The sequence below is a fragment of the Pelodiscus sinensis genome, chromosome 32 (assembly GCF_049634645.1).
Source record: "Pelodiscus sinensis isolate JC-2024 chromosome 32, ASM4963464v1, whole genome shotgun sequence".
NCBI lineage: Eukaryota > Metazoa > Chordata > Testudines > Trionychidae > Pelodiscus > Pelodiscus sinensis.
Genome location: NC_134742.1, coordinates 10,538,920 through 10,566,574, shown reverse-complemented (window position 1 = coordinate 10,566,574; position 27,655 = coordinate 10,538,920). Strand labels below are relative to the sequence as shown.

Here is a 27,655-nt window from a genome sequence, read left to right as displayed (position 1 = left end):
TCCTGCACCCTACCTCCCAACCAGACACCCCCCCACCTCAGCCCATTTCGGCACCCCCTTCACTCCTGCACCCTACCTCCCAACCAGACCCCCCCATCTCAGCCCATTTCGGCACCCCCTTCACTCCTGCACCCTACCTCCCAACCAGACCCCCCCCCACCTCAGCCCATTTCTGCACCCCCTTCACTCCTGCATCCTACCTCCCAACCAGACACCCCCCCACCTCAGCCCATTTCGGCACCCCCTTCACTCCTACACCCTACCTCCCAACCAGACCCCCCCATCTCAGCCCATTTCGGCACCCCCTTCACTCCTGCACCCTACCTCCCAACCAGACCCCCCCATCTCAGCCCATTTCGGCACCCCCTTCACTCCTGCACCCTACCTCCCAACCAGACCCCCCCATCTCAGCCCATTTCGGCACCCCCTTCACTCCTGAATCCTACCTCCCAACCAGACCCCCCCCATCTCAGCCCATTTCGGCACCCCCTTCACTCCTGCACCCTACCTCCCAACCAGACCCCCCCCATCTCAGCCCATTTCGGCACCCCCTTCACTCCTGCACCCTACCTCCCAACCAGACCCCCCCCATCTCAGCCCATTTCGGCACCCCCTTCACTCCTGAACCCTACCTCCCAACCAGACCCCCCCCATCTCAGCCCATTTCGGCACCCCCTTCACTCCTGCACCCTACCTCCCAACCAGACCCACCCCATCTCAGCCCATTTCGGCACCCCCTTCACTCCTGCACCCTACCTCCCAACCAGACCCCCCATCTCAGCCCATTTCTGCACCCCCTTCACTCCTACACCCTACCTCCCAACCAGACCCCCCATCTCAGCCCATTTCGGCACTCCCTTCACTCCTGCACCCTACCTCCCAACCAGACCCCCCCATCTCAGCCCATTTCTGCACCCCCTTCACTCCTGCACCCTACCTCCCAACCAGACCCCCCCATCTCAGCCCATTTCGGCCCCCCCTTCACTCCTGCATCCTACCTCCCAACCAGACCCCCCATCTCAGCCCATTTCGGCCCCCCCTTCACTCCTGCACCCTACCTCCCAACCAGACCCCCCCATCTCAGCCCATTTCGGCACCCCCTTCACTCCTGCATCCTACCTCCCACCCAGATCCCCCCCCACCACCAATCCCCAGCCTGCACCCCGGGCCCCACACCACCTCTCTGCTCCTGCAGCTCACCATGGCCCCAACCCCCTCCTGCACTTTCCCTCCTGCCCAGATCCCACCCCTCAAGCCCGCTTCCTGGCACCCCCTGTCATACACTGAATCCCTCGTCTTGGCCTCACCCCAGAGCCTGGGCAGCCACAACATCTATCAGCCCGGTCCCCCCTAGGGTCTGGGGGTCCGGTCGAATAGGGGGAGGGTCTTTCTGCTTCTCAGGCGGGGGCCGCGCCAGTGAAGTGTTTTCGGGTTTCTTATGCGGGGGGGGGTCGGTTGCTGCTCACTTTTGTGCCTCCCAGACCTAGAAAAGGTGGGTCCCCCCCGTCACCCCTCCCCCCCGGGGGGGCTGCTCTGGGCTGGGGCCGCTGGGAGGCGCAACGCGCCGGGTGTCTCGCTAGGACCCAGCAGCAGCAGCAGCAGCAGGCGCGGGGGGAGCGATCGCTGGCTCCGGCCCGGCCGCAGGAAGCGACTCGCCGCCGCTGCTCGCGGGGACTCTGGGGCCAGGCTCCGGGCCGGATCCCCGAGCCCCGGCGGGGGCTGCTGCGGGGCCCCGGAGCCCGGGCTGCAGCCGGGAGGGGGAATCTCCGGCCGGGCCAGTCCCGCTGCTCCCTCCCCAGGAGCCTCTCCCCGGGCAGCGCCCCCAGCCCGGCCCGGCCCAGCCCCTGCCCCAGGGCGGGCAGCGCTTGGGGGGCAGGTAAGAGAGACCCCCCGGGAGCGGCGCCCCGGTGCCCCCGGGCTGCAGGGGGAGGGGTTGGCCCCGGGCTGCTCCGCTGGCTGCGAGTCCCCGCCCGGGCCCGGGGCAGCTGCCGCCAGCCTGGGTGGAGGGGGGGGGGGGAGGTTGCGGAACGGGGATGCATTTGAGGCTGGGGCGATGCGGCGGGGGGGGGGGGGTCAGGCTGCAGGGGCGATTAAGGGGCTTGAATAGAAGGAAGAGGTGGGGGCTGTGGAGGGGGGGACTGAGAGAGCAAGAGGAGACTGGCTGGGGGAGAGAGTGGGGAGAACCAGGAGACGGGGGGGGGGGGAGACATGGGGGCTGCCCCTCCCTAGCAGACAGTGGGGAATTTTCTCCTGTAACTGGTCACACAAGAAGGGGGGCAGGTGACGAATTCCATGATCCAGATCCTTGCCCCTTCATGGAGCTACAAGCCAGGCCGTTGAAGTGCTGTTGGTCAGGGCTTTTGCCACCGGAATACCTCCACCCCCTAGGCATGGGGGCTGCGTGGCCAACAGGAGAGCGCTCCTGCCTCCAGCCAGCTGCTGTCACTTGCCTTGGCCAAACTGCTGCCTTTGGGGAGGGGGAGGGGCTTTTTAAGCGCCGTGACATGACAAAAGTTTTGTGGGTCAATTGTCAGCATAGATCAGGGCAAAAGAGCCTCCCTGGTCCAGATCCGGCCCGCTAAGCTGGTGGATCCAGTCCTGCCGCTCTCCAGCCCCCCAGGGCAATGGAGATCTGGGGACGGGGCAGCACCCAAAGTCGGCATCAGAGGGAACTGTCGGCTGTTTTAAAACAATCAGTGGTTCTCTCTAGCTGCCGTGTGCCGTGTGCCCCTGGCAGGGTGGAGGCAGGGGTAAGGGACGTGGGCGCCCACCCTCAGGCCTGTGGGCAGGGGAGTGCATGAAGTCTCTTCCCACTGCCATGCCTAGAGGAAACTGACAGCTGTTTGAAAACAGCTGGTGATTCTCTCCAAGGGGGCGGGAAAGGCTGGGGGTAAAGACTTCCTACACTCCCCCACCCCTGGGCCTGGGCCACTGGGCATGTGAGCATGAGAAATCTCTTGGTCCTGCCCCTTCCAGAGCAGCCCCGGGGCCACTTCAGAAATTTGTGAAGTGGCCTCCTTTTAGAAATGATCAGGGCTCACCAGCTGTGCTGTCATCTCTGCATGCTCAGATCCCCCAAACCCAGCTCTTCTCTTCTGGGTTACAATCTACTCTCCTGTGGTGAGTAGATTGTATTATTTGTCAAGCCCTGGAAGCAGCCTCCATCTAATAAGGCTGAGAATTCAGATTTTTATATAATGGAGATTGCCTATCTCCTAGAACTGGAAGGGATCTTGAAAGGTCATTGAGTCCAGTCCCCTGCTTTCTCAGCAGGACCAAGTACCATCCCTGATGAATTTTTGCCCCAAATCAGTCTCCACAAGGATCGAACTCATAGCCCTGGGTTTAGCAGGCCAATGCTCAAACCACTGAGCAATCCCTCCCTCCATTGCATGGTTATGTTTTCTTTTCTGTGGGTAACTTATTCTGACTTTTCGCCTATCCCTGCGGGGAGGAAGAAGTCAGGATTTGATGAACCTGCCGATTCTCTGAACAGGCACGTTGGCCGGAGGGGAAATTGCCCCTTTTCTACAACAGGAAACAGCCCCCCCTGGCAAAGGGCTGCGGACGTTCTCCAGACTCCCAGGGCGGGGGGCCTAAACAGACTGCCCGGAGGCTGCTGTGCTCTCAGGATCCCTCGCCCCAGCTCAGAGCTCAGCTTCCTATGACAAGCGCTGGCTGACAGGTGTGTGGGGACTGAAACGGCCCTTCCCTGCTCCGTGTGCTGGGTGGGACAAGGAGCCCTCCTCTTCTCCCACCCCTGAACTGCCCTAACTTGTGTGGCAAGGAATGGGCAGGACTCCTGCTACGCTGGTCCCCCTAGACTGGCTTTGGAAATTTATTTTCCCCTTTCCCGTGACGACTGGGATGGTAGCTGGGGCCGCAGGCAGTGGGTGAGGGACTCTTGTTGTTGCAGATGCGGGTGACCTTCGAGGAGGTGGCTGTGTATTTCACCCCGGGGCAGGGGGCGCTGCTGGGCCCCGCTCAGAGAGCCCTCTACAGGGACGTCATGCAGGAGAACTACGAGGCGGTGACCTCGCTGGGTAAGGGCGTCCTGGCCCCTCGGGGATTAGGAGCCGTGGGGTCTGCGTGTCCGACACGGGGCAGGTTCTTCCCTGCTCAGGTGGCCTGGACAGGAATGGGTTCTATGGCCACAGCTGCCGGGGGAGAGCGACTTGCATCTCCGCACCCTGTGCAGTGAGACCAGGGTGTCAAACCCTAATGGACGTGCTAAATCATCCCCACCCAGCCCCTCTAGATTTCAAGGCGGAGGGGCCATGTATCCTCCTGTCTGTGTTGTTCCTCACTCGCACCCAGAATCCCTGTTCCCCTCCCTCCTTGGGATGCGCTGCAGCCATGGGGAGGGCTCTCAGCTCTGCAGATTTAGAAATAGGCAGGGGTTTAATTGCACCAGATAGACCTCTCCCTTCCTCCAGACTGCCCAGATCCTGGGAACTCCTTGAGAGACTGGAACATTTTCCCCTCACCTCTCCAGATGTTCACCTCTGCAGGTTTAGAAACAGGCAGGGGTTTAACTGCAGAGCTGTGAGTGTCAGCAAGGGCCCCAGACTGCCCAGATCCTGGGAACTCCTAGGGAGGGCGTCACAATTCCTCTCCCCTCCCCACACGTCTGCCTCTCCCCAGGGGGCTCAGTGACCATGTTCCCGTCCTCTTGGGTTGCACATTCCCCAGCAGAGCCCGGGGACAGGTTCCACTCACGGAATGTCCCTTGGGACAGATGCTCTCCCCATCCTACCTGCGCCCTGATCTGCTCTGATTTCACCCCCTGCGCAGGGTTTCCCGTTCCCAAACCTGAGCTGATCGCCCGGCTGGAACGAGGGGAAGAGCCCTGGGTGCCCGACCTCCAGGCCGGGGAGGAAAGAGAGATCCTGAGAGGCACCCGCACAGGTGAGGACTGACACAGAAACCGGCTGGGGAATGAAGGAAAAAGTTGAAAGTCCCAAAAATATGGTGTGAGTAAGTGCCCTGAGTTCTGCCATATCTCACCCCGAGGCAGGGCTGTGGTTTGCACAGCTGATACTGTTCACAGCTTCCCGCCCATCCTGTTAGCAACAGAAGTTTCCTTCCCATCTTTCCTTCTCTTTGAGTGGTTGTGTGGGAAGCAGAGGCAGAATCCCAGTGCTCGGTCTGTGCATCTTCAGTGTGTTGGGTTTTCCCTTGGTGCTGTTCCTCTGTCTCCCCAGCTCAGTGACTCCTGCCTATATTGTGTCTCTCCCAGCAGGTGATGGGACAGTGCATGTGAAGGAGGAGGAGACTCAATATCAGGAACTTCCTGGGAAAGCGGAACCAGAGGGGATCTTTGTGGGACCAGCGGAAGGGAATTTTCCGCCGTACCTGGAACAAGGAGAAGCCGGGGGACGTTGGCAGAGGTCAGAGAGGCTGCTGGGAAATGCTCCAGGGAAGAATGTGGATGAATCTGTTAAATGTGAGGGAGAAGACCAGGATCTCACCATCCAGCTGATCGATCTCAAAGAGGAGGAACCCTACCACTGCCTCCAGGATGGGAAAGGCTTCATTCAGAGATCGCCCCTTGGGACACCTGAACCAGACCACACTGAGGAGAAACCCCTTCATGGCTTGGACTGTGGGGAAAGTGTCAATAATGGCTCAGACCTTCATAACCATGGAACATGCCCCACTGGAGAGAAACCAATTCAGTGCCTCGACCGTGGGAACTGTCTGAATTGGAAGTCCGCACTAACTACACACCAGAGAGGCCACGCAGGAGAGAGACCCCACAAATGCTCAGACTGCGGAAAAGGTTTCAAACGGCGGTCAGAGCTCACAAAACACCAGACAACTCACACAGAAGGGAGACCCGATATGTGTTTGGACTGTGGGAAAAGTTTCATGCAGAGGTCAGACCTTGTCAAACATCTGGCTGTCCACACAGCTCAGAAATTCCATAAGTGCTTGGACTGTGGGAAACGTTTCACGCGGAAATCGGGCCTTGATACCCATCAGGCCGTCCATACGGGAGAGAGGTCTTATAAATGTTTGGAGTGTGGAAAAAGTTTCAAACTAAGCGCGTACCTTAAAAGACATCAGGCAGTCCACACGCGAGAGAGACCGTTTACACCTTTGAAGTATGGGAAAAGCTCCAGTACTAGCACAAACCTCACTACACATCTGAAAATCCATGATGGTGAGAAACCTTATAAATGTCTAAAGTGCGGGACCACTTTCTATTGGAAGTCAGCCCTTATGAAACACCAGCTAATCCATACAGGAGAGAAACCCTCTAAGTTCCTGGACTGTGGGAAAAGATTTAGTTGTAGCTCACAACCCACTCAACATAGCAGGAGTCTCACGGGAGAAAGACCCTATAAATGCCTCGAGTGTGGGAAAAGTTTCATTGGCATCTCTCGTCTTATTGAACATCACAGAATTCATACTGCAGCCAAACCTCACAAATGCCTCGACTGTGGGAAATGTTTCAGGTGGAAGTTTGCCCTGATAACACACCAGAGGGTCCACACAGGAGAGAGACCCCATAAGTGCTTGAACTGCGGGAAAAGTTTCAGAAACAGATCAGCCCTTACTTTACATGAGGGAATCCACACAGGAAAGAGGCCTCATAAGTGCCTGAACTGTGAAAAAAGTTACATACGGAGGGGAGACCTTGTTAAACATCAGGCGGTCCACACAGGAGAAAGACCTCATAAGTGCTTAGACTGTGAAAAAAGTTTTATGCGGAGGTCAGACCTTGTTAATCATCAGGCAATTCATACAGGAGTGAGGCCCCATAAGTGTTTGGATTGTGGGAAAAATTTTGTACAAAGATCAACCCTTCTTCAACATCAGAGAATCCACACAGGAGAGAGACCTCATAAGTGCTTAAACTGTGAAAAAAGTTTCATATCGAAGTCTGACCTTGTTAGACATCAGGCTATCCACACAAAGGAGAGATCTCATAAGTGCTTGGACTGTGAAAAAAGCTTTAAACGGAGGTCAGATCTTGTTAAGCACCAGGCAATCCACACTGGCGAGAGACCTCATAAGTGCTTAGAATGTGGGAAAAGCTTCGTACGGAAGTCAGCCCTAGTTATACATCAAGCAATTCACACAGGAGAGAGACCCCATAAGTGCTCAGACTGCGGGAAAAGTTTCATAAACAGGGCAGCGCTTGTTTCACATCAGCGAATCCACACAGGAGAGAGACCCCATCAGTGCTCAGACTGCGGGAAAAGTTTCATAACCAAGGCTGCCCTTGCTTTACATCAGAGGATCCACACAGGAGAGAGACCCCATCAGTGCTCAGACTGCGGGAAAAGTTTCACAACGGGATCGGCCCTTGTTATTCATCAGAGAATCCACACAGGAGAGAGACCCCACAAGTGCTTGGACTGTGGGAAAAGTTTCACACAGAGATCACATCTAATTAAACATGAGAGAATCCATGCAGGAGCTAAACTTCTGTGACACTGGGCCAGAAAGTGTTAAGCAGCTTGCAGGATAATTGACCCAGATTCAATCTTCAGGGCAGGTCTACACTAAAGAGGTTAAAAGGTGTGTAATTGGCTAATTGTGTAGTCAATACATTTTGTATCAACTACATGATTAGTCGATAAGGGAAGGTGTTTGTTCTGGCTCATGGTGGTCCAGAGTTACCCCCGCTGCGGCGCGCTGCAGTTTAAATGTAGTACAGAGGGTCGTCGCTATAAATCCAAGATATGTTCCAAAAAACTTGGACTTCTAGTGAAACAACTTCAAGCGAGGAATTTTTTGTTCCGTGGCTGACTTCCATTTAAGCAAATTGGGGGGGGGAAGTGTTTCGCGTCACTTATAGCGGGGAATGGGAGGACTTATAACACATCAGTTCCTACAAACGTCAACAACTTTAGTATGGAAAGGATGTATAGCAGGATGACTTATAGCGGGGACCCTCTGTAGAAGCCAAGCACACAGGCACCGTACAGCGGGGGTGGGTTCCAGACCTGCGCGAGCGGGGACCACTGCAGCTCTGACAGCCTGGGCCACCACAGACAGGGCTGTTTTGTGACAGCCTTCCTTACCCCCACCCTCCACTGCTGCCTCTGATAAAGGCAGCAGCTTGGGGGGCGGGGAGCAGGCAGCACCGCAGAGCAGTGTTGGGGGGGAACCAGCTTTTAAACCGGCTCTTCCCAGCACTGGATCCTCTTCCCCCATCCCTTGCTGCCTTTGATACAGAGGCAGTAGAGAGGAAGCGAGTAGTCAAGTATAGGACTCGACTACTTGCTTCCGTTGCTAGTCGACACTATGAGAATGGATATCCATCTAAGTTACACAATTTCAGCTGGGTGAAGACTGTCGCTGCAGTCCACATACTGAGATCTACTTGCCACAATGTCTTCACTGCAGTGTGTTGACAGGAGACCAATCAGCGGTTGATGTATCAAGTCTTTACTAGACTCGATAAATCAACCCCCGCTGGATCGATCGCTGCCCCATTGCTCCGGCTGGTAGAGGAGACGTACTCTGAGACACGTGTTGGATCCATTTGTAAATTGTAACAAGGGCCATTCTATGGCTAAATCCGTGAGATGTACAATTAGGCTGTGTCTACACTGGCCACTTATTCTGGAAAATCAGCCGCTTTTCCAGAATAACTTGCCAGCTGTCTACACTGGCCCCTTGAATTTCCGGAAAAGCACTGATGATCTAATGTAAAATCATCAGTGCTTTTCCGGAAAAACTATGCTGCTCCCGTTCAGGCAAAAGTCTTTTTCCGGAAAACTGTTCCGGAAAAGGGCCAGTGTAGACAGCAGAGATTTCTTTTCTGCAAAAAAGCTCCGATCGTGAAAATGACGAACGGGGCTTTTTTGAGGAAAAGCGCGTCTAGATTGGCACGGACGCTTTTCCGCAAAAAGTGCTTTTCCGGAAAAGCATCCTGCCAATCTAGACGCGCTTTTTCCGAAAATACTTTTAACGGAAATTCCGTTATAAGCATATCCGGAAAATCATGCCAGTGTAGACGTAGCCTTAGAGTCTTAAAGAATTGGGAAAAGACAGTAACTGTGATGACCTGTATCTTGTGAGCTTTGTCTACACTGCAGGGTTTTGGTGCAAGAGGGTTTTTGCAAAAACTTCCTGCGCAAAAGCGCATCCAGACCTCAAAGCGCATCGCAAAAGCGATGTGCTTTTGCGCAAGAGCGCATCCACGCTGCATGGAGACTCTTGCGCAAGAAGAGTGAATGGCCATCAGAACACCTGTGCTTTTTCCCATCAGGGTTTCTTGCGCAAAAACCCTTCCAGAGCCGTCTACACCTGCCTCTTTGCGCAAGAGCTGTAGCACAAAAAGGAGTTATTCCTTGTGGGGAGAGGAATAACTCTACCGGCAAAAGCCCTCTGTCCTGCCGATTTTTTTTTTTTTTTTTTGCGCGAAAATGCACTTGAGGTGTGGACGCTCCGCCGGTTTTTGCGCAAAACCTTTGGGCTACGTCTAGACTGGTATGATTTTCCGGAAATGCTTTTAACGGAAAAGTTTTCCGTTAAAAGCATTTTCGGAAAAGAGCATCTAGATTGGCACGGACGCTTTTCCACAAAAGCACCTTTTGCGGAAAAGCATCCGTGGCCAATCTAGACGCGTTTTTGCACAAGAAAGCCCCACTCGCCATTTTCGCAATCGGGGCTTTTTTGTGCAAAACAAATCTCAGCTGTCTACATTGGCCCTTTTGCGCGACAGTTTTGCGCAAAAGGGACTTTTGCCCGAACAGGAGCAGCATAGCATTTCCGCAAAAAGCACTGATTTCTTACAGTAGGAAGTCAGTGCTTTTGCGAAAATTCAAGCGGCCAGTGTAGACAACTGGCAAGTTTTTCTGGAAAAGCGGCTGATTTTCTGGAAAATCTGGCCAGTCTAGACACAACCTTGGAGTGTAGATGTAGCCTCCGAGATTCACAAAGTAATGAGAAGGTTCTCGTCTAGGATTGTTTTTTCTTGCTAGAAGACTTACCTGGTGTTATCCAGGTCCATCAGGGCAGGGGGTGCAGGAGTCGGGACAGGGCCATGTGGATGTGGGAGGTTCAAGGCAGGAGGCCGGAGAAGGGTGCTGGAATCAGGACAGGAGGTGGGGCTGGCTACTGGCTTCTCCCTGGGGGGTGGCCTAGGGCAATGGATTGTGCACCCAGTGGACACTCTGCAAAATAGCTCTTCCCTGAGGGCTCGCTGCCCCCTCTGGCCTCTGTCAGTATCACATCCCTCCGACCAGCAGCCCCTCCCTTTGCATGTTATGGAAAACAGTCCCTTTCCTGGGCCTTCCTGTTGTCCTGGCACAACCAAACCCTGACCTTGCTGTAAGTTAGGAGAAGGGGAAGCAGCCTACCAAATTTGGTATCCCTAAGCTCTTACAGCGTAGGAGGAGTTCTTTAAGAAACAGACTCACAGACAGACACACTCTAAAATAGATAGATTTCAGAGGTGAAAAGTACATAGTAACAGGTAGCAGAAACTTTGGTGTAATAATGCCCTTCTCTGTATGTCTCTAAAATTTGTGGTAAACTGTCTATGTCCTACTTTATGGATAATTACCTCATGTTTAGTTAATTACCGGTGATGTTTGGGAAGTAGTTAACTTTTAAAGCTTAGTTCCCTCTTCTCTCCCCCCCAAAAAACTGCATGATGTCAAGAGGCTTCACAAAGCTGTATTAAAAACTCTTGGGACTAGTGTTCTCTGTAAGGTGAGTGCTTGGGTAGCCACTAGGGAGAGATTTAAATGCCACCCCGATGATTAGAAGAGCACCCACAGCTTGTGTTTCTATGAGTGGTACACATTTGCATCTGCATCAGTGCATATAACAAAATTTATTCCACACACGGATGGAAAAAGTTATAGGAGACAGTGGTAAGGGATGCCCCCGAACTCCCAGACAGATACTCCATAACTGCCCAGCCACTATGGGACCCCAGAGTCACAGCAGCGATGTGAGATGATATTGGGAGGGGGAGAATGTGAGGGGAGCAGATCTGGGTTTGTTTCTCAGAGCCAGACAGCTGAGGCTGAGAACCGTGAACTTGCTGCATCAGAGCCAGAGCGTGACTAGACTTGGCCTGCAAGCGTCCTGTGAAGCTGCCCCTGGAATCTAAAGGGTCGTAAATGACACCCTAAGACAAATAATATGGGGTGGGGGGACAGCATCCCCCCATGGCGAGGATGCTGGGGTTGAGTGTAGGCAAAAAAGGCACCCAGACCTGGGCAGCCTTGAAGTCAGGCTGAACGCCATCACTGGGGCCAGAAGGAGATGCAGAACTTGATTGGGGCAGCTGGTCGCCCCCATCTTCTGCAGTGTCCTGTGCTGGGATGACAGAGTCTCCCTTTGCCCCACTCATCCCACGCCGATCCCTCTGGGGGCCACCTCCTGTGCTGCATGTTCCCTACCTGTTGGGTTGTGATATATTACGTATGAAGCATGCCGGGTGCGGCATCACCAGCTAACTCCTGATCCAGTGAACATTGTGCTGATTAAATGCACGTCACTTTGCTGCAGGTAGAACGGTGGGATTTTGCTTTGTTTCTTGCTGGGTATCTGTATTCCAGCATTTTTTGAGGAATGAGGGCTCTCGTGCTAAAGGGCTTTTTTGCGACAAACGGCCCCGTCTACAAGGGGCTTTTCAACGGCAAAAACCTCTTCTGCAAAAAGGATCAGAAGAGGATATGCAAATGAGAGTGTAAGATATGCAAATTTGTGCTTCATTTGGATGTCTTCTGCTGGGTGAAAAAAGCTGCAGCGTAGACATAACGTAGGACCAGGTGGGCAGGTTCTGGCAGCAATCCATTGGCTGTGGACCCCAGGGAATGGACCAATTAGGAAGCCACCCCATTGGGGCTGTTTCTGAGTCTGCTCTGCAAAGCCCAGGGATCTTTGCTATCGGGGCAGTCAAAAAAGTCAAATAGAATTGTAGGAATCATTAAAAAAGAGAGAGAGACTAGGACAGAGACTATCTTATTGCCGCTCTAAAACCATGGGACGCCCACATCTTGAATACTGCATACAGATGTGGTTGCCTCAGCTCAAAAAAAATATATTGGCATTGGAAAAGGTTCAGAGAAGGGCAACAAAAATGATGAGGGGTTTGGAACGGATCCCGTATGAAGAGAGATTTTGGATTTTTCAGTTTAGAAAAGAGGAGACTAAGGGGGCATATGATAGAGGTCTATAAAATCATGCCTGGTGTGGAAAAAGTGAATAGGGAAAAGTTATTTACTTATTCCCACAATATAAGAACTAGGGCTATGTCTACACTCCTGGCTTCTTGCGCGAGTAATATGCAAATGAGGCTAAGCATGGAATATCGCAGAGCATCATTTGCATACCTAATGAGCCACCATTTTTTTCAGAAGAGGCTCTTGCGCAAGAAGGAGCTGTCTACACTGCCCCTTCTTGTGCAAGAAAAACCCTCTTGCACAATGCTGTTACACCTATAACTTTTCAGGAAGAACGGCATTGCGCAAGAGGGTTTTTCTTGTACAAGAAGGAGCAGTGTAGACGCTCCTTCTTGCACAAGAGCCTCTTCTGAAAAAATGGTGGCTCATTAGGTATGCAAATGAGGCTCTGTGATATTCCATGCTTAGCCTCATTTGCATATTACTCGCGCAAGAAGCCACGAGTGTAGACATAGCCTAGGGGTCACCAAATGAAATTAATAGGCAGCAGGTTTAAAACAAATAGAAGGACGTTTTTCTTCATTCAGTGCACAGTCAACCTGTGGAACTCCTTGCCAGAGGATGTGGTGAAGACTAGGACTTTAATAGGGTTCAAAAAAGAAGTAGATAGATGAATGGAGGTGATATCCATCAATGGCTGTTAGCCAGGATGAGTAGGAACGGTGTCCTTAGTCTCTGTTTATCTGGAAATGGGTGACAGAAGAGTGATCACGTGAGGAGTGCCTGTTGTGTTCCCTTTCTCTAGGACAGTGTTTCCTTAATGGTGTTCCGCAGATGTCCAGGGTTCTGCGAAGTGAAAATAAGGGTTCTGTAAAGAAATTCCATTACAATAACATTTTATGATTTTTAAAAATAAGTAATATTTAAGCATTTATTATTTTTATTGAAAACAAGTTTCATTTGTGTTGATCCCATGACCTTGTTTAGCATTTGTTTATTATTATCCTGACTTATTTGTGGTCTACTTTTTCAGCTCCATAAATAAGACTGTTGGTAGAGGTTCCGCAAAATTCTTTCGAGTTGAAAAGGGTTCCGTGGCCAAATAAAATGGGGAAACACTGCTCTAGGGCATCCCCTAGAGCACAGGCATTGGCAACTGTTGGCAGACAGGACATGGGGCTAGATGGATCTTTGGTCTGACCCAGTATGGCTGTTCTGTTTAGGGGATAATCCCATTCAGCACAAAGACGTTCCAGGAAAAGTTGGCTGCTTGGCAGCCATGGATGTTCTGAGGCTCATCCACAGGCCAGCTTCTGAGAGACAGCAAAGGACTGACGGTTGGTGTTAGAAAACTAATATCTGACCATTCATCACCCACGCAAAGAAGGGGATAAACAAATTTACAAAGCAGCGGACAGACAGTTTGGAGGTCCCTTATGCCACGAAGGGGCCTAATTCCATGACTCAACCAAGACTTTTCTGGAGTGTAAGAAGAGGGGAAAGAGAGCAACAATCCTTCAAAACACAGTAGGAACATTGTTGAGCTGGGAGGCTTTCCAATAAGTGTGGGTGGCTGAACGGTTGGGCATTAGAACAATTCTTTGGTGTGCAAGTGTACGTCTATGTTCCAAACAGGTCGAGCTCCATTAGGCTGACTTCCAGCCAGGGCTGTCCCTGGGGAGGCTGCGGGGCCCGGGACAAGCCCCCCCCCCCTTCATCTCTTCCTGGCTACAGGAAGTGGAGCAACTCGGCCTCCGCCCACTGTGTTCCCTGCCTTGCGGCCTGCGGATGAGGTTAGAGCAAACCGAAACAGGGCAGGTGGGTGGCATCGCTGCTGTGAAGCCTGGGCCCAGATACAGCCGCTCCGAGCCATCCTATGGACCGAATGGTTCTGCCCACGAAATTCCTGCAGCCCAGCTCGGCCTGGCACTGGGAGGAAGAGACAGTGAAGTGCCCTCACACTGCAGAACAGGGGGGTGTTGGGTTTCCCCTGGGCCCACAGAGCGGGATTACTTCTCTCCTGTAGCCTTCCCCGTTTTCTCCGTTAAGTGCAGTTTAATCCGGGGGGGGGGGTGCTGAATGGGGTGGAAGGGTTGGGGAAATGGGTGGAGTGGGGCCAGTGCACAGGAGGGGGACACCCTGTCCTGCCTGAGCACAAAAAGGGGGGCAGTGCCCCTCAGGAATTCAGGACCCAGGGTTTGGTGTGGTTTTGTTTTTTGCAGTTAAGGGGCTTAAAATGGAAGGGGAGTGGAGTCCTCCAGGCCAGGCAAGCTCTGTGAGGGGAAAGGGGGCCGGGAGTCATCCCTCAGGAAGCCAGTTCCACCAGCCTTGTGTGTAGACCAGGAATTTCCCCTGCAATAGCAGGGACCCTCCCCTTGGCCTCTGGGCATATCATAAAGTACTAGGACTGGAAGGGCCCTCAAGAGGTCATCGAGTCCAGCCTCAGGACCCAGTACTGTCTAGACCATCCCTGATAGACATTTATCTAACCTGCTCTTACATATCGCCATGGATGGAGATTCCACAACCCCCCTGGGCAATTTATTCCAGTGTTTAACCACCTGACAGTTAGGAAATTTTTCCGAATGTCCAACCTAAACCTCCCTTGCTGCAGTTTAAGCCTCTTGCTTCTTGTCCTATCCTCAGAGGCCAGTTGTCTCCCTCCTCCTTGTGACACCCTGTTAGATACCTGAAAACTGCTCTCATGTCTCCCCTCAATCTTCTCTTTTCTAAACTCAACAAGCCCAATTCTTTCAGCCTTCCTTCGTAGGTTTAGTGGCTTTATCCTAATATGAATTAAAGAATGTTAGGAAAAAGTGTCCGAGAGGCCCCCAGCGGGCGGGGCTGCCCCATTCTGCGGCCACCAAACATCCCCCCCCCCCCCCCCCCGGGCTGGCTGCTCCCGAGGGGTCTGTGAGCGGGGCAGAGCCAGGCCCAGGGGCGCAGCGCAGCGCGGATGGCGGGTGTCTCGCTAGGACCCAGCAGCAGCAGCAGCAGCAGGCGCGGGGGGAGCGATCGCTGGCTCCGGCCCGGCCGCAGGAAGCGACTCGCCGCCGCTGCTCGCGGGGACTCTGGGGCCAGGCTCCGGGCCGGATCCCCGAGCCCCGGCGGGGGCTGCTGCGGGGCCCCGGAGCCCGGGCTGCAGCCGGGAGGGGGAATCTCCGGCCGGGCCAGTCCCGCTGCTCCCTCCCCAGGAGCCTCTCCCCGGGCAGCGCCCCCAGCCCGGCCCGGCCCAGCCCCTGCCCCAGGGCGGGCAGCGCTTGGGGGGCAGGTAAGAGAGACCCCCCGGGAGCGGCGCCCCGGTGCCCCCGGGCTGCAGGGGGAGGGGTTGGCCCCGGGCTGCTCCCGGCGGAGCTGGCTGCGAGTCCCCGCCCGGGCCCGGGGCAGTTGCAGCGATCGCAAAAATGGGCGGGGGGGGGGGGGAGCAGAGGGGTTTTCCCTGCCCCCTTTCCCAGGCTCTTAGCTCCCATTTCCCTCCAGGCTCGGTGCATGGCAGGGCCGCGCGCCCCGCCTGTGTCAGATGTTCCTGAGCTGCTAAAGGAGCCACGGGCCAGGAGTTACATTTCCCCCCCGGGTTAATGTTTGAAATAATTCCGGTCGCAGCTCATGTGTCTGCATAACCCCCCCTCCCCCGCAGCCTTTGGGTCCCCTCTTCATCCCCTGTGTGCAATTTCACACCTTTCCCAGGAGTTACTTATCAAAATGTAGAATAGTAATAGAGATGTAGCCCTGTTAGTAAAGTCTAGCTGAAACACACACAAAACAGGACTATGTAGCACTTTAAAGACTCACAAGATGGTTTATTAGGGGATGAGCTTTCCTGGGCCAGACCCACTTCCTCAGATCAAATTGTGGAACAAAATAGTGATTGTATCCCTTTGGTATATATGGTCGTGCCAATTTTTTTCCACAATTTGATCTGAGGAAGTGGGTCTGGCCCACGAAAGCTCATCCCCTAATAAACCATCTTGTTAGTTTTTAAAGTGCTGCATAGTCCTGTTTTTTGTCAAAATGTGATTCTTGTGACTCCCTGCACTTCAACTTGATTGAGGTTTGAGGGAGGGTTAGGGTTAGGGTCAGGGTCGTTGTGTCATGGAATTAATATGTGAATGGCAAATAATCATGGAAAATAATAGTTGCTACTAGCTTCCAACCACATCTCGCAGGGGGCCTAGGGTAGCTTTCCTGTTTCTAGCGTTGTGGCCTCATGAGGGGTACAGATCCATTGCCGCCGATGCCCACGATTAACAGAAATAATTGTTTTTTTAAAATATGAGCCAGGACTAATTTCAGGGTTCAGCAATCAAATGCCAACTGGCATGTGTTACATATTTTTGGAGGGTTTTTCCTGCCTTTTTCAAATCTGTGGATTTCTATTTCAAGACGGCCACATACTGAACCATGTAAAGAAATGGTGTTCTGGTGTTGTCTCACAGCGCAATTGCATGATGAATTGAGATGGATTTGAGAATGAATCGCAGTTCAGTTTTTTACAAACCCTGGTTGTAATTTGACTTCAGTGCTGAGTTCACGGGCTTGCCTGGAAAAGCCTTCATTTTCCTTTGCCCCAACAAAAGGGACGGTCGTCTTAAGGCAGGCATGTCCAAAGTCCGGCCCGCGGGCCAATTGCGGCCCGTGTTCCGGTTTAATACGGCCCCCCAGGTAATTTGGCAATATCTATCTTTTATGGCCCCCAACGAATCCATATGTATTGAGATGAATACATTGTAAAATCTCAGTTAATGTCAGTTGGTCTAAATCAGTTATAAATATATTTGGACACAAATATACTTGGTGTTATGTTCCTGTTCATATTTTTTGAACTTAAAAGTTGACAGACAATCTTTATTATCAATAATATGTAATGTACTTTACAATGTTCCTGACATATATTTCAGCTTCCTGGATTTTTTTTTCATCTGGCCTTCAGATATGAAAGGCAGAGGGATTTAACACCTGTTTAGATTTGTCATCCATGTGACGAAATGAAAAGTATGCCGTTTGCAATAAACTTTGCATAAAATAGTTAATTTGCATTTAATTTTAATGGTTCAAAGAATGGCAGGCAAAACGGTCGGCCCTCACGCATGTTCACTTCATCAAATCTGGCCCTCTTTGAAAAAAGTTTGGACACCCCTGTCTTAAGGGGTTCCAGGATCCACAACTACAAGGATTGCAAGTTACAGGATTGTGCAGTGCCATTGGGCACTTCTGGGAACATGCGATTCACTTGCAATTGAAAACTGATTAAAATTTATTTCAGTAAGTAAAACCTCGTCCCGCACACACTGAAGTGCCCACTTTACGTTTCTGTATTGCATGCATCCATGTTAATTTTTCTACCACATTGTTTACACCACTCATTGCCTACAGTAAGTTCCCAGCGTTTTATGTGTGTTGTGCTGCATTTTGTGGATGGGCTTCGGCCCTCAGCACTGCCCAGACTGTGGCTTGCATCTCCCGTCAGCCCTCAAAGCCGAGCGAAGCAAGCGATCCAACACTCTGGCAGCCACTCAAAGGGGTCCTGGGCAACAGAAATGGCCAGGAACCCTGGGTCCCTTTGATTTGCCAGATCCCAGGGTAACTGCTCCCTGTGCTTCCCCTGTCGGGATGTCTTTTCCTGCCACTTTCCAAGCACCTGGGAATCATGGCTTCCACCAGTAGCTGCCCCTTTCCCAAAGCAAGCTGGCTGGGGCTTGAGGACAGACACCAGTATCCAGCCACACAGAAGCAAGCTGTTTGTGGTTCAGCTTCCTTGTGTGAAGCAGCAGCACCGGGTCGGGGTGGAGTGGAGTAGGATTTGTGCCTCACCTCTCTTCCTTAGCATGAGGAAGCCTGCGAAACAACCGGTGGGGTGCCAAAGGAGCACTCAAAGGTGATCAGCTCATTGCGGAGAAACTAAAGACTTTCTTTGCTTCCGTCTTCAAGGCTGAGGATGTGAGGGAGAGTCCCATCCCTGAGCCATTCCTTTTAGGTGACAAATCTGAGGAATTGCCCCCAGATTGAGGCACCTTTAGAGGAGATTTTGGAACAAATTGCTAAACGAAACAGTAACGAGTCATCGGGACCAGCTGGCATTCACCCAGGAGTTCTGAAGGAACTCAAATGTGAAACTACTAACTGGTTGTAGCCTGTCCTTTAAATCAGCTTCCGTACCTACTGACTGGAAGATAGCTAATGTGACGCCAGCCTTTAAAAAGGGCTCTAGAGATGTTCCTGGCAATTACAGACCAATAAGTCTAAGGTCAGAACCGGACAAATTAGTTGAAACTGTGGTGAAGAATAGAGTAGTCAGGCACATAGCTGAACATAATTTGTTGGGGAAAAGCCAACATGGATTCTGTAAAGGGAAATCATGCCGTACTTATCTACTTGGCTGTGTCTAGACTGGCAAATTTTTCTGCAAAAGCAGCTGCTTTTGCGGAAAAACTTGCCAGCTGTCTACACTGGCCGCTTGAATTTCCACAAGAACACTGACGATCTCATGTAGGAAATCAGTGCTTCTTGCAGAAATACTATGCTGCTCCTGTTCGGGCAAAAGGGCCAGTGTAGACAGCTCAGATTTGTTTTGCGCAAAAAAGCCCCGATCACGAAAACGGCGATCGGGGCTTTTTTGCGCAAAAGCGCGTCTAGATTGGCCGTGCCAATCAAGACACTCTTTTCCGCAAATGCTTTTAACGGAAAACTTTTCCGTTAAAAGCATTTCCGGAAAATCATGCCAGTCTAGACGTAGCCCTAGAGTTCTTCGACAGGGTCAACAAGCATGTGAAAAAAGGGGATCCAGTGGCTATAGATTTCCAGAAAGCCTTGGACAAGGTCCCTCACCAAAGGCTCGTAAGTAAAGTTCATTGTCCTGGGATAAGAAGGAAGGTCCTCTCATAGACAGATAACTGGTTAAAAGACAGAAAACAAAGGGTAGGAATAAATGGTCAATTTTCAGAGTGGAGAGGGGTAACTAGAAGTGTCCCCCAAGGGTCCGCACTGTGACCAATCCTAGTCAACTTATTTATAAATGATCTGGAGAAAGGAGTAAATAGGAGAAAGCAGATGATACTGCTCAAGAGCGTTAAGACCAAAGCAAAAAACAGGACTGTGTAGCACTTTAAAGACTAACAAGGTGGTTTTTTGGTTTCAGCTGCACCAGACTAACACGGCTACATTTCTACCAAGACCAAAGCAGACTGTGAAGAGCTTCAAAAGCATCTCATACAGCTAGGTGATGGGGCAACAACACGGCAAATGAATTGTAATGCTGATAAATGCAAAGGGATGCACATTGGAAACAATAATCCCAACTATTCATATAGAATGATGGGGGCTAAATTAGCCGAATGAGATCAAAGGCCCATTGCAAAGGGGCAGTCACCGGTCCTCCCAGGGAAAGGGAGGAGGATGAAAAGGGGCAGGGGCAGGGGAGGGACTGGAAGGGGCACCAGGAGCAACAAGCGAGAAGGGAGGCTCTCAGCCCTGCCTGGCTCCATCCCTGCAGCCCCAGGGCAGCCTGACTCTGTGGGGGCCCAGGGAGGAGCTGAGAGAGGAAAAGCCATTTGGTGCCTCTGCGGAAGCATCACCCTGCTTGGGAGGGGGAGGGGGCACAGCCCAAAATGGCTCCTTTGATTCGGCTCTTTCCCCAGCGGGGCTCAGAGATGCTGCTATGGGTGGGGCTCAGAGGGGCTCGGTGGGTGTTGTTCTGGTGGGAGGGGCCGGGCCGGGGGGGTAACAAACTCACTGGGTTTCTTCCCACAGGGCAGAGCCAGAGAGTCCCAGCGCGTGTCTGCAGGGGCAGGGCCTGGGGGGACTCAAGCCCCTTCTGGCACCTCCCCCATCGCCCGACAGGCCGAGGAGACACGTCGAGAGTTCGCTCCAGAGCGCCCGTCTGCCAGGGGCCGGGGCCGGGCAATGGCCGGGATGGAGCCCGCTCAGGTAGGGGGTTCAGGGAGCTGCTGGGTGGGGAGAGGGAGGAGACAGGGTGGGATGAAGCTGCTGAGTTTCTGAGCAGGCCCATGGGCAGGGTGTGACCGCGCCCCCATTTCTAACCCAGGCCCCAGCCCCCCTGGGCAGGGCTGTTAAAATGGCCCAGACTCCCAATGCTGGGACCTGAGCCCCCAGCCAGAGGTTGCTGGGAAACACAAAGGGAAGCTGCCGGGATTCCTGTCCCTGCCTGTGGCTCAGAGCTCGGCTTCCGCCTCAGCCTCTGGCTAGTACAGGGCTTGGCAGCCTATGGCCCTTTTCTTGGGAGTTCCCTCTCAGGTGCTCGTAAGGTGCTGCTGGTGGTGAGCTTGGTGTGGGGGGGGGGGGGGGCAGGGCCGGGTGGTAGTTGCCCGGCTCCTCTCAGAGTGGGCAGCATGGACAAACAGGGTCTGGGGGGGCAGTTACCCTCGCCTGGCAACCTTCTCGCCTCCAAGAGATGCTGGTTGGTGGGGGGTGCAGTCAACCAGGACCCACAGCCCAGCTTCCCCCTGCCTCAGGACGCACTTTGGGACAGGGCGGGGCAGAAACCGCTACCCTGCAGAGTAGATGCTGGTGGGGCCAGAAACCGCCGTCTGACCCCCCTCCGCAGGAGGAGATGCTGGAGGGTCCAGATGTTTTGTCTTCTCCCCAGAACAGAACCATCTTGGGCAATTGTAGTAAACTCTCAGGTCTTCCATTCCCCAGCCCTTCAGCCTCCAACCCCTCCCCGGATTCCTACACCCCCTCTAAGCCCCACCACATACCCAACCCTTTACCCTGCACCTCCTGCCCTCAGCACCCACCCCCCCAACCTCCTTGCTCTGACTCCTGCACCCCACCTCATGCCCTACCCCCCCAAGGCTTGTCCTGACTCCTGCAGCCTTCGCCCCCTGCCCTGAGCCTATCCACACGTCCAACCCCTTGCCCTGAGCCCCCCGACCCAACTCCAGTGGCCCCCACAGTCTGCCCTGAGGGGCTCCCCCCCTCTCGCCACATCCAAACCCCCGCACTGACTCCTGCATTCTTATACGGATTGTGTGTTGACCACATGGTCTGAATTTTGATGTAGTTTGGCTCTTTATTTTGAACAGTTTGCCAAGCCCTGGTCTAGTAGGGGAGTGTTGAGTGAGAAGGTCCTGTCCTTCTGTGTCTGCTGAGGGGAGGGGGACAAGGATGACTTTCCCCATCCTCTGAAGCCTCCTGGCTGCTCTAAACAGGCTGGGGATGGGATTTTACAGGGATTATGGCTGGTCGGTGAGGGACTCTTGTTGTTGCAGATGCGGGTGACCTTCGAGGAGGTGGCTGTGTATTTCACCCCGGGGCAGGGGGCGCTGCTGGGCCCCGCTCAGAGAGCCCTCTACAGGGACGTCATGCAGGAGAACTACGAGGCGGTGACCTCGCTGGGTAAGGGCGTCCTGGCCCCTCGGGGATTAGGAGCCGTGGGGTCTGCGTGTCCGACACGGGTCAGGTTCTTCCCTGCTCAGGTGGCCTGGACAGGAATGGGTTCCATGGGCACAGCTGCCGGGGGAGAGCGACTTGCATCTCCGCACCCTGTGCAGTGAGACCAGGGTGTCAAACCCTAATGGACGTGCTAAATCATCCCCACCCGACCCCTCTAGATTTCAAGGCGGAGGGGCCAAGTATCCTCCTGTCTGTGTTGTTCCTCACTCGCACCCAGAATCCATGTTCCCCTCCCTCCTTGCGACGCGCTCCAGCCATGGGGAGGGGTCGGGGCTCTGCAGGTTTAGAAACAGGCAGGAGTGTAACTGCAGAGCTGTGAGTGTCAGCAAGGGCCCCGGACTGCCCAGATCCTGGGAACTCCTAGTGAGGGCGTCACAATTCCTCTCCCCTCCCCACACGTCTGCCTCTCCCCAGGGGGCTCAGTGACCATGTTCCCATCCTCTTGGGTTGCACATTCCCCAGCAGAGCCCGGGGACAGGTTCCACTCACGGAATGTCCCTTGGGACAGACGCTCTCCCCACCCTCCCTGCGCCCTGATCTGCTCTGATTTCACCCCCTGCGCAGGGTTTCCCGTTCCCAAACCTGAGCTGATCGCCCGGCTGGAACAAGGGGAAGAGCCCTGGGTGCCCGACCTCCATGCCGGGGAGGAAAGAGAGATCCCAAAAGGCACCCGCACAGGTGAGGACTGACACAGAAACCAGCTGTTGAATGAAGGAAAAAGAGTCCCCAAAATGAGGTATCAGTAATTACCCTTGGTACTTCCTCCTCTCACACAGGGCAGGGTGTAGTCAGCTGACATTGCTCACAGTTTCCCACCAGTCCTGTTAGCTGCAGGAGTTTTCTTCTCTGTGAGTGGTTCTGTGGGAAGCGGAGGGACAATCCAGTGGCTTGGTCTGTGCAATTTCAGTGTGTTGGGTTTTCCCTTGGTGCTTCTCCTCTTTCTTCCTAGCTCAATGATTCCTGCCTGAATTGTCTGTCTCCCAGCAGGTGAGAGGACAGCGAGTGAGAATGAAGAGGAGAATCAACAGCAGGAAGTTCCTGAGGAGATGGAACTGCAGGCGACCTTTGTGGGAAGAGCTGAAGGGAATGTTTCCCAGTGCTTGGAACAAGGAGGAGCCTGGGAAAACTGGCTCAGGCCGGAGAGGCTGCTGGGAAAACACCCAAGTGAGCAAATGAATGAATCTATTAAATGTGGGGAAGGACAGAAGGATCCCGCAGCCCAGCAGCCAAAACTCAAGGAAGAGAAACACCAGGAATGGCTCGGTTATGGGAAGGGATTTCTTGTGAGCCCAGAGCTTATTACAGTGCAGACAGTAGGTGCTGGAGAGAAACCCCTTCAATGCTTGGGCCATGGGGAAAGCATCAGTAACAGCTCAGATCTTAATACTGATGGGAGAAGCCAAATGGGAGAAAAAGGCTCTGAGTGTCCCGAGGGAAGGAACTCTCTGAATTGGAAGTCAGCCCTGAGGACCCCTGAGACAACCCACACAGGAGAAAGACCCAATAAGTGTGTAGAGTGCGGGAAATGTTTCAAACGAATATCAGCCCTGATGAAACATCAATCCGTCCACCCAGGAAAGAGTCCTCATAAGAGATCAGATTGTGGAAAAAGTTTCCTGCTGAGGTCAGTCCTTGTTAAACCTCAAGCAGTGCGCACTGGAGAGAGACCCTATAAATGCTCAGACTGTGGGAAAAGTTTCAAATGGAAATCAGCCCTTGTTCTACACCAGAAAATCCACACTGGAGAGAGACCCCATCAGTGCTTAATCTGTGGGAAGAGTTTAAAATGGAGGTCATCCCTTGTTTTACATCTGAAAATCCATACAGGGGACAGACCACACAAGTGCTTAGACTGTGAGAAAAGTTACATTCAGAGGTCTGATCTCATTAACCATCAGGCCATCCACAGAGGCGAGAAACCCCATAAATGCTTGGAATGTGGGAAAAGTTTCAAATGGAAATCAGCCCTTGTTTCGCATCAGAAATTGCACACTGGAGAGAGCCCATATAAATGTTTAGACTGTGGGAAAAGTGTCAAATGGAAATCAGCGCTTGTTTCACATCAGAAAATCCACACTGGAGAGAGCCCCTATGAGTGTTCAGACTGTGGGAAAAGTTTCAAATGGAAATCAGCCCTTGTTTCACATCAGGCAGTCCACACAGGAGAGAGACCACATAAGTGCTTGGAGTGTGGAAGAAGTTTCATACATAGGAGACACCTTCTTAAACATCAGGCCGTCCACACAGGAGACAGACCCCATAAGTGCTTGGAGTGTGAAAAGGCTTTCAAATGGAGATCGGACCTTGTTAACCATCAAGCAATCCACACAGGAGAGAGACCATATAAGTGCTTGGAATGTGGAAAAAGTTTCATACGGAGGATCGGCCTTGTTAAACATCAGGCACGTCATACAGGAGAGAGACCCCATCAGTGCTTAGATTGTGGAAAAACTTTCATACAGAGGTCTCACCTCAATCAACATCTGGCAGTTCACACAGGAGAAAGACCCCACAAGTGCTTAGACTGTGGGAAAAGTTTCCTACAGAGGTCATCCCTTGTTTTACACCAGAAAATCCACACAGGAGAGAGACCCCATCAATGCTTATACTGTGGGAAAAGTTTCATAAGAAAGACCGCGCTTATTCAACATCAGGGAATCCACACAGGAGAGGGATCCCACAAGTGCTTAGACTGCGGAAAAAGATTCATGTATAAGTCAAGCCTTAATCAACATCTGGCAATGCACTCAGGAGAAAGACCCCACAAGTGCTTAGAGTGTGGGAAAAGTTTTAAAAGGAAGTCAGCGCTTATTTAACATCAGGGAATCCACACAGGAGAGGGAACCCTCAAGTGCTTAGACTGTGGAAAGGTATTCATATATAGCTCAAACTTCAAACAGCATCTGGCAATGCACTCTGGAGAAAGACCCCACAAGTGCTTAGAGTGTGGGAAAAGTTTCATAGTGAAATCCGCCCTTTTTACACATCAGAAAATCCACACAGGAGAAAGACCTCATAAGTGCTTAGACTGTGGGAAAAGTTTCATGAGGAAGTCAGACCTTGTTGTACATCAGAAAATCCACACTGGTGAGAGACCCCATCATTGCTTAGAGTGTGGGAAAAGTTTCATACGGCGGTCAGACCTCCTTAACCATCAGTTCATCCACACAGGAGACAAAAACGATAAGGGTTAAGCTGTGGAAAATCTTTCATATGGAGAACTGACGTTCTTAAACTACAGGCAATGTGCACAGGAGAGATGCCTCATAAGTGCTTCGACAGTGGGAAAAAATGTCATATGGATGTTAGCTCTGGATTCATATCAGAAAATCCTCACAAGAGAAAGATCACATAAGAGTCCAACTGGAAAACTTTCATGTAGCGCTCAACCTTTCTTGGTCATCTCACCATCCACACTGGAGAGTCCTTAATCTGTGCAACAAGTATCATGTGGAAGTCAGAGCTTCATAAACATCAAGCACTCCACAGAGGAAGGAGACCCCATTGGTTTTTGGAATGTGGGAAGCGTTTCACAGGAAGATGAAATGTTATAACTCTTCAGAGGATCCACAGAGGAGAGAGACCCCATGAGTGATCGGGGTGTGAGGAAAGTTTGATACGGAGATTGAGTTATCGTAAACATGAGGAATCCATACAGAAGGGAAATCCCACATATGCTTGGATTGTGGGAAAAGTTCTATATGGAGTCGTTGGGCTGTGGGAAAGTTTTCAGAAACAGATCAGCCCTTCTCAGCATCAGGCTATCCACACAGGAGAGAAACCCAGTAAGTGCTTAGACTATGGGATACATTCAGAAACTGATCACTCTCCATTTTACGAAAGGGAAACAGGAAAGTGACGACAATGGATTTTAGGAAGGCAGACTTTAGTAAACTCAGAGAGCTGGTAGGTAAGGTCCCATGGGAAGCAAACCTAAGAAGAAAAACAGTTGAAGACATTTCTCAGTTTTTTCCAAGGGACATTATTAAGGACACAAAAGTAAACTATTCCATTGTGTAGTAGAGATAGGAAGACAGGAGACCACCCTGGCTTAACTAGGAGATCTAACATGATCTAAAAATAAAAAGGAGTCATATAACAAGTGGAAAGGAGGTTAAAATACAAAGGATGAATGTAAGCAAACAACACAGGTTTGTAGGATCAACTTTAGAAAGGGGAAGGCACAATATGAGCTCAGTCTAGCTAGAGACATAGAGGGGAACAAGAAAACATTGTACAAAGGAAGTATCTGAGCCATTAGCGATCATCTTTGAAAAGGAAGTTGGGAGAGATTCCAAAAGACTGGAAAAGGGCAAATCTAGTGCTCATCTATAAAAAGGGACATAAGAACAATCCAATAAATTGCATTCCAGTCAGTTTAACTTCTGTGCCAGGAAAAATAATGGAGCAAGTAATTAAGGCATTCATCTGCAAACATCTGGAAGAGAATAAGGTGATAGGTAACAGCCAGAATAGATTAGTAAAGAACAAATAATCTGACAGCTTGCTTTGATGGGATCACAAGTCTTCTGAATAAGAAAGAAGCGGGGGATGCGATATACCTAGGTTTAGTAAAGCATTTGATACAGTCTCGCATGACCGTTTTATCAATAAACTAGGCAAATATAATCTAGATGAGGTTACTATAAGGTGGGTGCATAACTGGCTGAATAATCATTCTCAGAGAATAGTTATTAATGGTTCACAGTCGTGCTGGAAGGGCGTAACAAGTGGGGTTCTACAGAGGTCAGTTTGGGGACAGGTTCTGTTCAATGTCTTCATTGACAGTTTAGACAGTGGCATAGAGAATACTCTTATTAAGTTTACAGATGATACCAGGCGAGGAGGGGTTGCAAGTGCTTTGGAGGATAGAGTCATAATTCAAAGTGAATTGGACAAACTAGAAAAATGGTCTGAGGTAAATAGGATGAAGTATAAAAATAACAAATGCAAAGTGCTCCACTTAGGAAGGAACAATCCATTTCACACATACAGAATGGGAAGCGACTGTCTAGGAAGGAGTACTGCAGAAAGGCATCTAGGGGTCATAGTGAACCACAATTACATATGAGACAACAGTGTGACACTGGTGCAGAAACAGCAAACATGATTCAGGGCTGCATTAACAGGAGTGTTGTGGCAAGACACCAGAAGTCATTCTTCCACTCTGCTCTGCGCTGATTAGGCCTCTGTTGGAGTATTGTGTCCAGTTCTGGGCACCACACTTCGGAAAGATGAGGAGAAATTGGAGAGGGTCCAGAGAAGAGCAACAAAAATGATTTATGGTCTAGAAAACATGACCTGGGAGGGAAGACTAAAAGACTTTTTTTTTTTTTAATTTGGAAAAGTGAAGACCGAGGGGGATATGAGTACAGTTTTCAAGTACCTAAAAATATTTTGCAAGGAGGAGGTGAAAAAATTGTTGTTCTTGACCTCTGAGGATAGAACAAGAAGTAAGGGGCTTAAATTGCAGCAAGGGAGGGTTAGGTTGGACATTAGGGAAAGCTTCCTAAATGTCAGGGTGGTGAAACACTGGAATAAATTGCCTAGAGAGGATGTGGAATCTCCATCATAGGAGATATTTTAGAGCAGATTAGATGATCTTGATGGTGTGTGGGCTGCCATTGAAAGCAGAGGACTCCAGTTCTAGTATTGTATGATTCTGAGAGTTCAGACACGTGAGAGCCCTTTCTTCTCTCCTCAACACTGAGTCCTGCACCCTGAGGGCCCTGCCCTGAACCCCTCCTTCAGAATCTGAACAATGCCAGTTAAATAGGCTAGTAAAAAAGAAATATAAAGTGATCATTGTACTTTGAATTCTATGTTGCAGTTGAAATTTTTGAAAATGCATAGAACACCCCAAAATATTTAAATAAATGGTATTGGATTATTGTTTTAACAGCCCAATACATCACAGTTCATTTTTTAAATCGCTTTCCAGCCCTAGAAGATAGCAATTGTAGTAGTCCCTCTATATCTTGTTGCTGTCTAGGAATGTATTTTGTTAATTCACAAGTCAAAAGGAAATAGTAACGCTTGGGTTATACTTGGGTGTGATGATGTCACTGTGTATACATCTCTTGAAAGTTTGTGGTAACCTGCCTATGAACGGCTTTATGGATCATTGTGTGAATCCATGTAGT

The 27,655-nt window shown here is 51.4% G+C and overlaps 2 protein-coding genes across 4 annotated transcripts; both read left to right on the top strand.

Moving 5' to 3' along the window:
- The first annotated feature begins 3,084 nt into the window (after positions 1-3,084).
- Positions 3,085-10,665, top strand: LOC142823231 (uncharacterized). Of its 3 annotated transcripts, XM_075913889.1 has the most exons (4): positions 3,086-3,685; positions 3,917-4,043; positions 4,795-4,908; positions 5,240-10,665. In XM_075913889.1, the coding sequence occupies exons 2-4, from the start codon at positions 3,917-3,919 to the stop codon at positions 7,441-7,443; spliced, it is 2,445 nt and encodes an 814-aa protein (XP_075770004.1). In that variant the 5' UTR covers positions 3,086-3,685; the 3' UTR covers positions 7,444-10,665. The 3 variants fall into 3 exon arrangements, with proteins under 3 accessions (XP_075770005.1, XP_075770004.1, XP_075770002.1); XM_075913890.1 differs by having other exon boundaries at positions 3,085-4,043; positions 5,243-10,665; XM_075913887.1 differs by having other exon boundaries at positions 3,086-4,043.
- An 8,049-nt stretch (positions 10,666-18,714) lies between these two features.
- Positions 18,715-27,558, top strand: LOC142823230 (uncharacterized). Its single transcript, XM_075913870.1, is given in 6 exon segments — positions 18,715-19,317; positions 19,848-20,024; positions 21,329-21,455; positions 22,077-22,190; positions 22,500-24,698; positions 24,701-27,558. Coding segments are annotated over 5 exon segments (2,631 nt in total). The 5' UTR covers positions 18,715-19,317; positions 19,848-20,000; the 3' UTR covers positions 24,868-27,558.
- Positions 27,559-27,655: the final 97 nt, after the last annotated feature.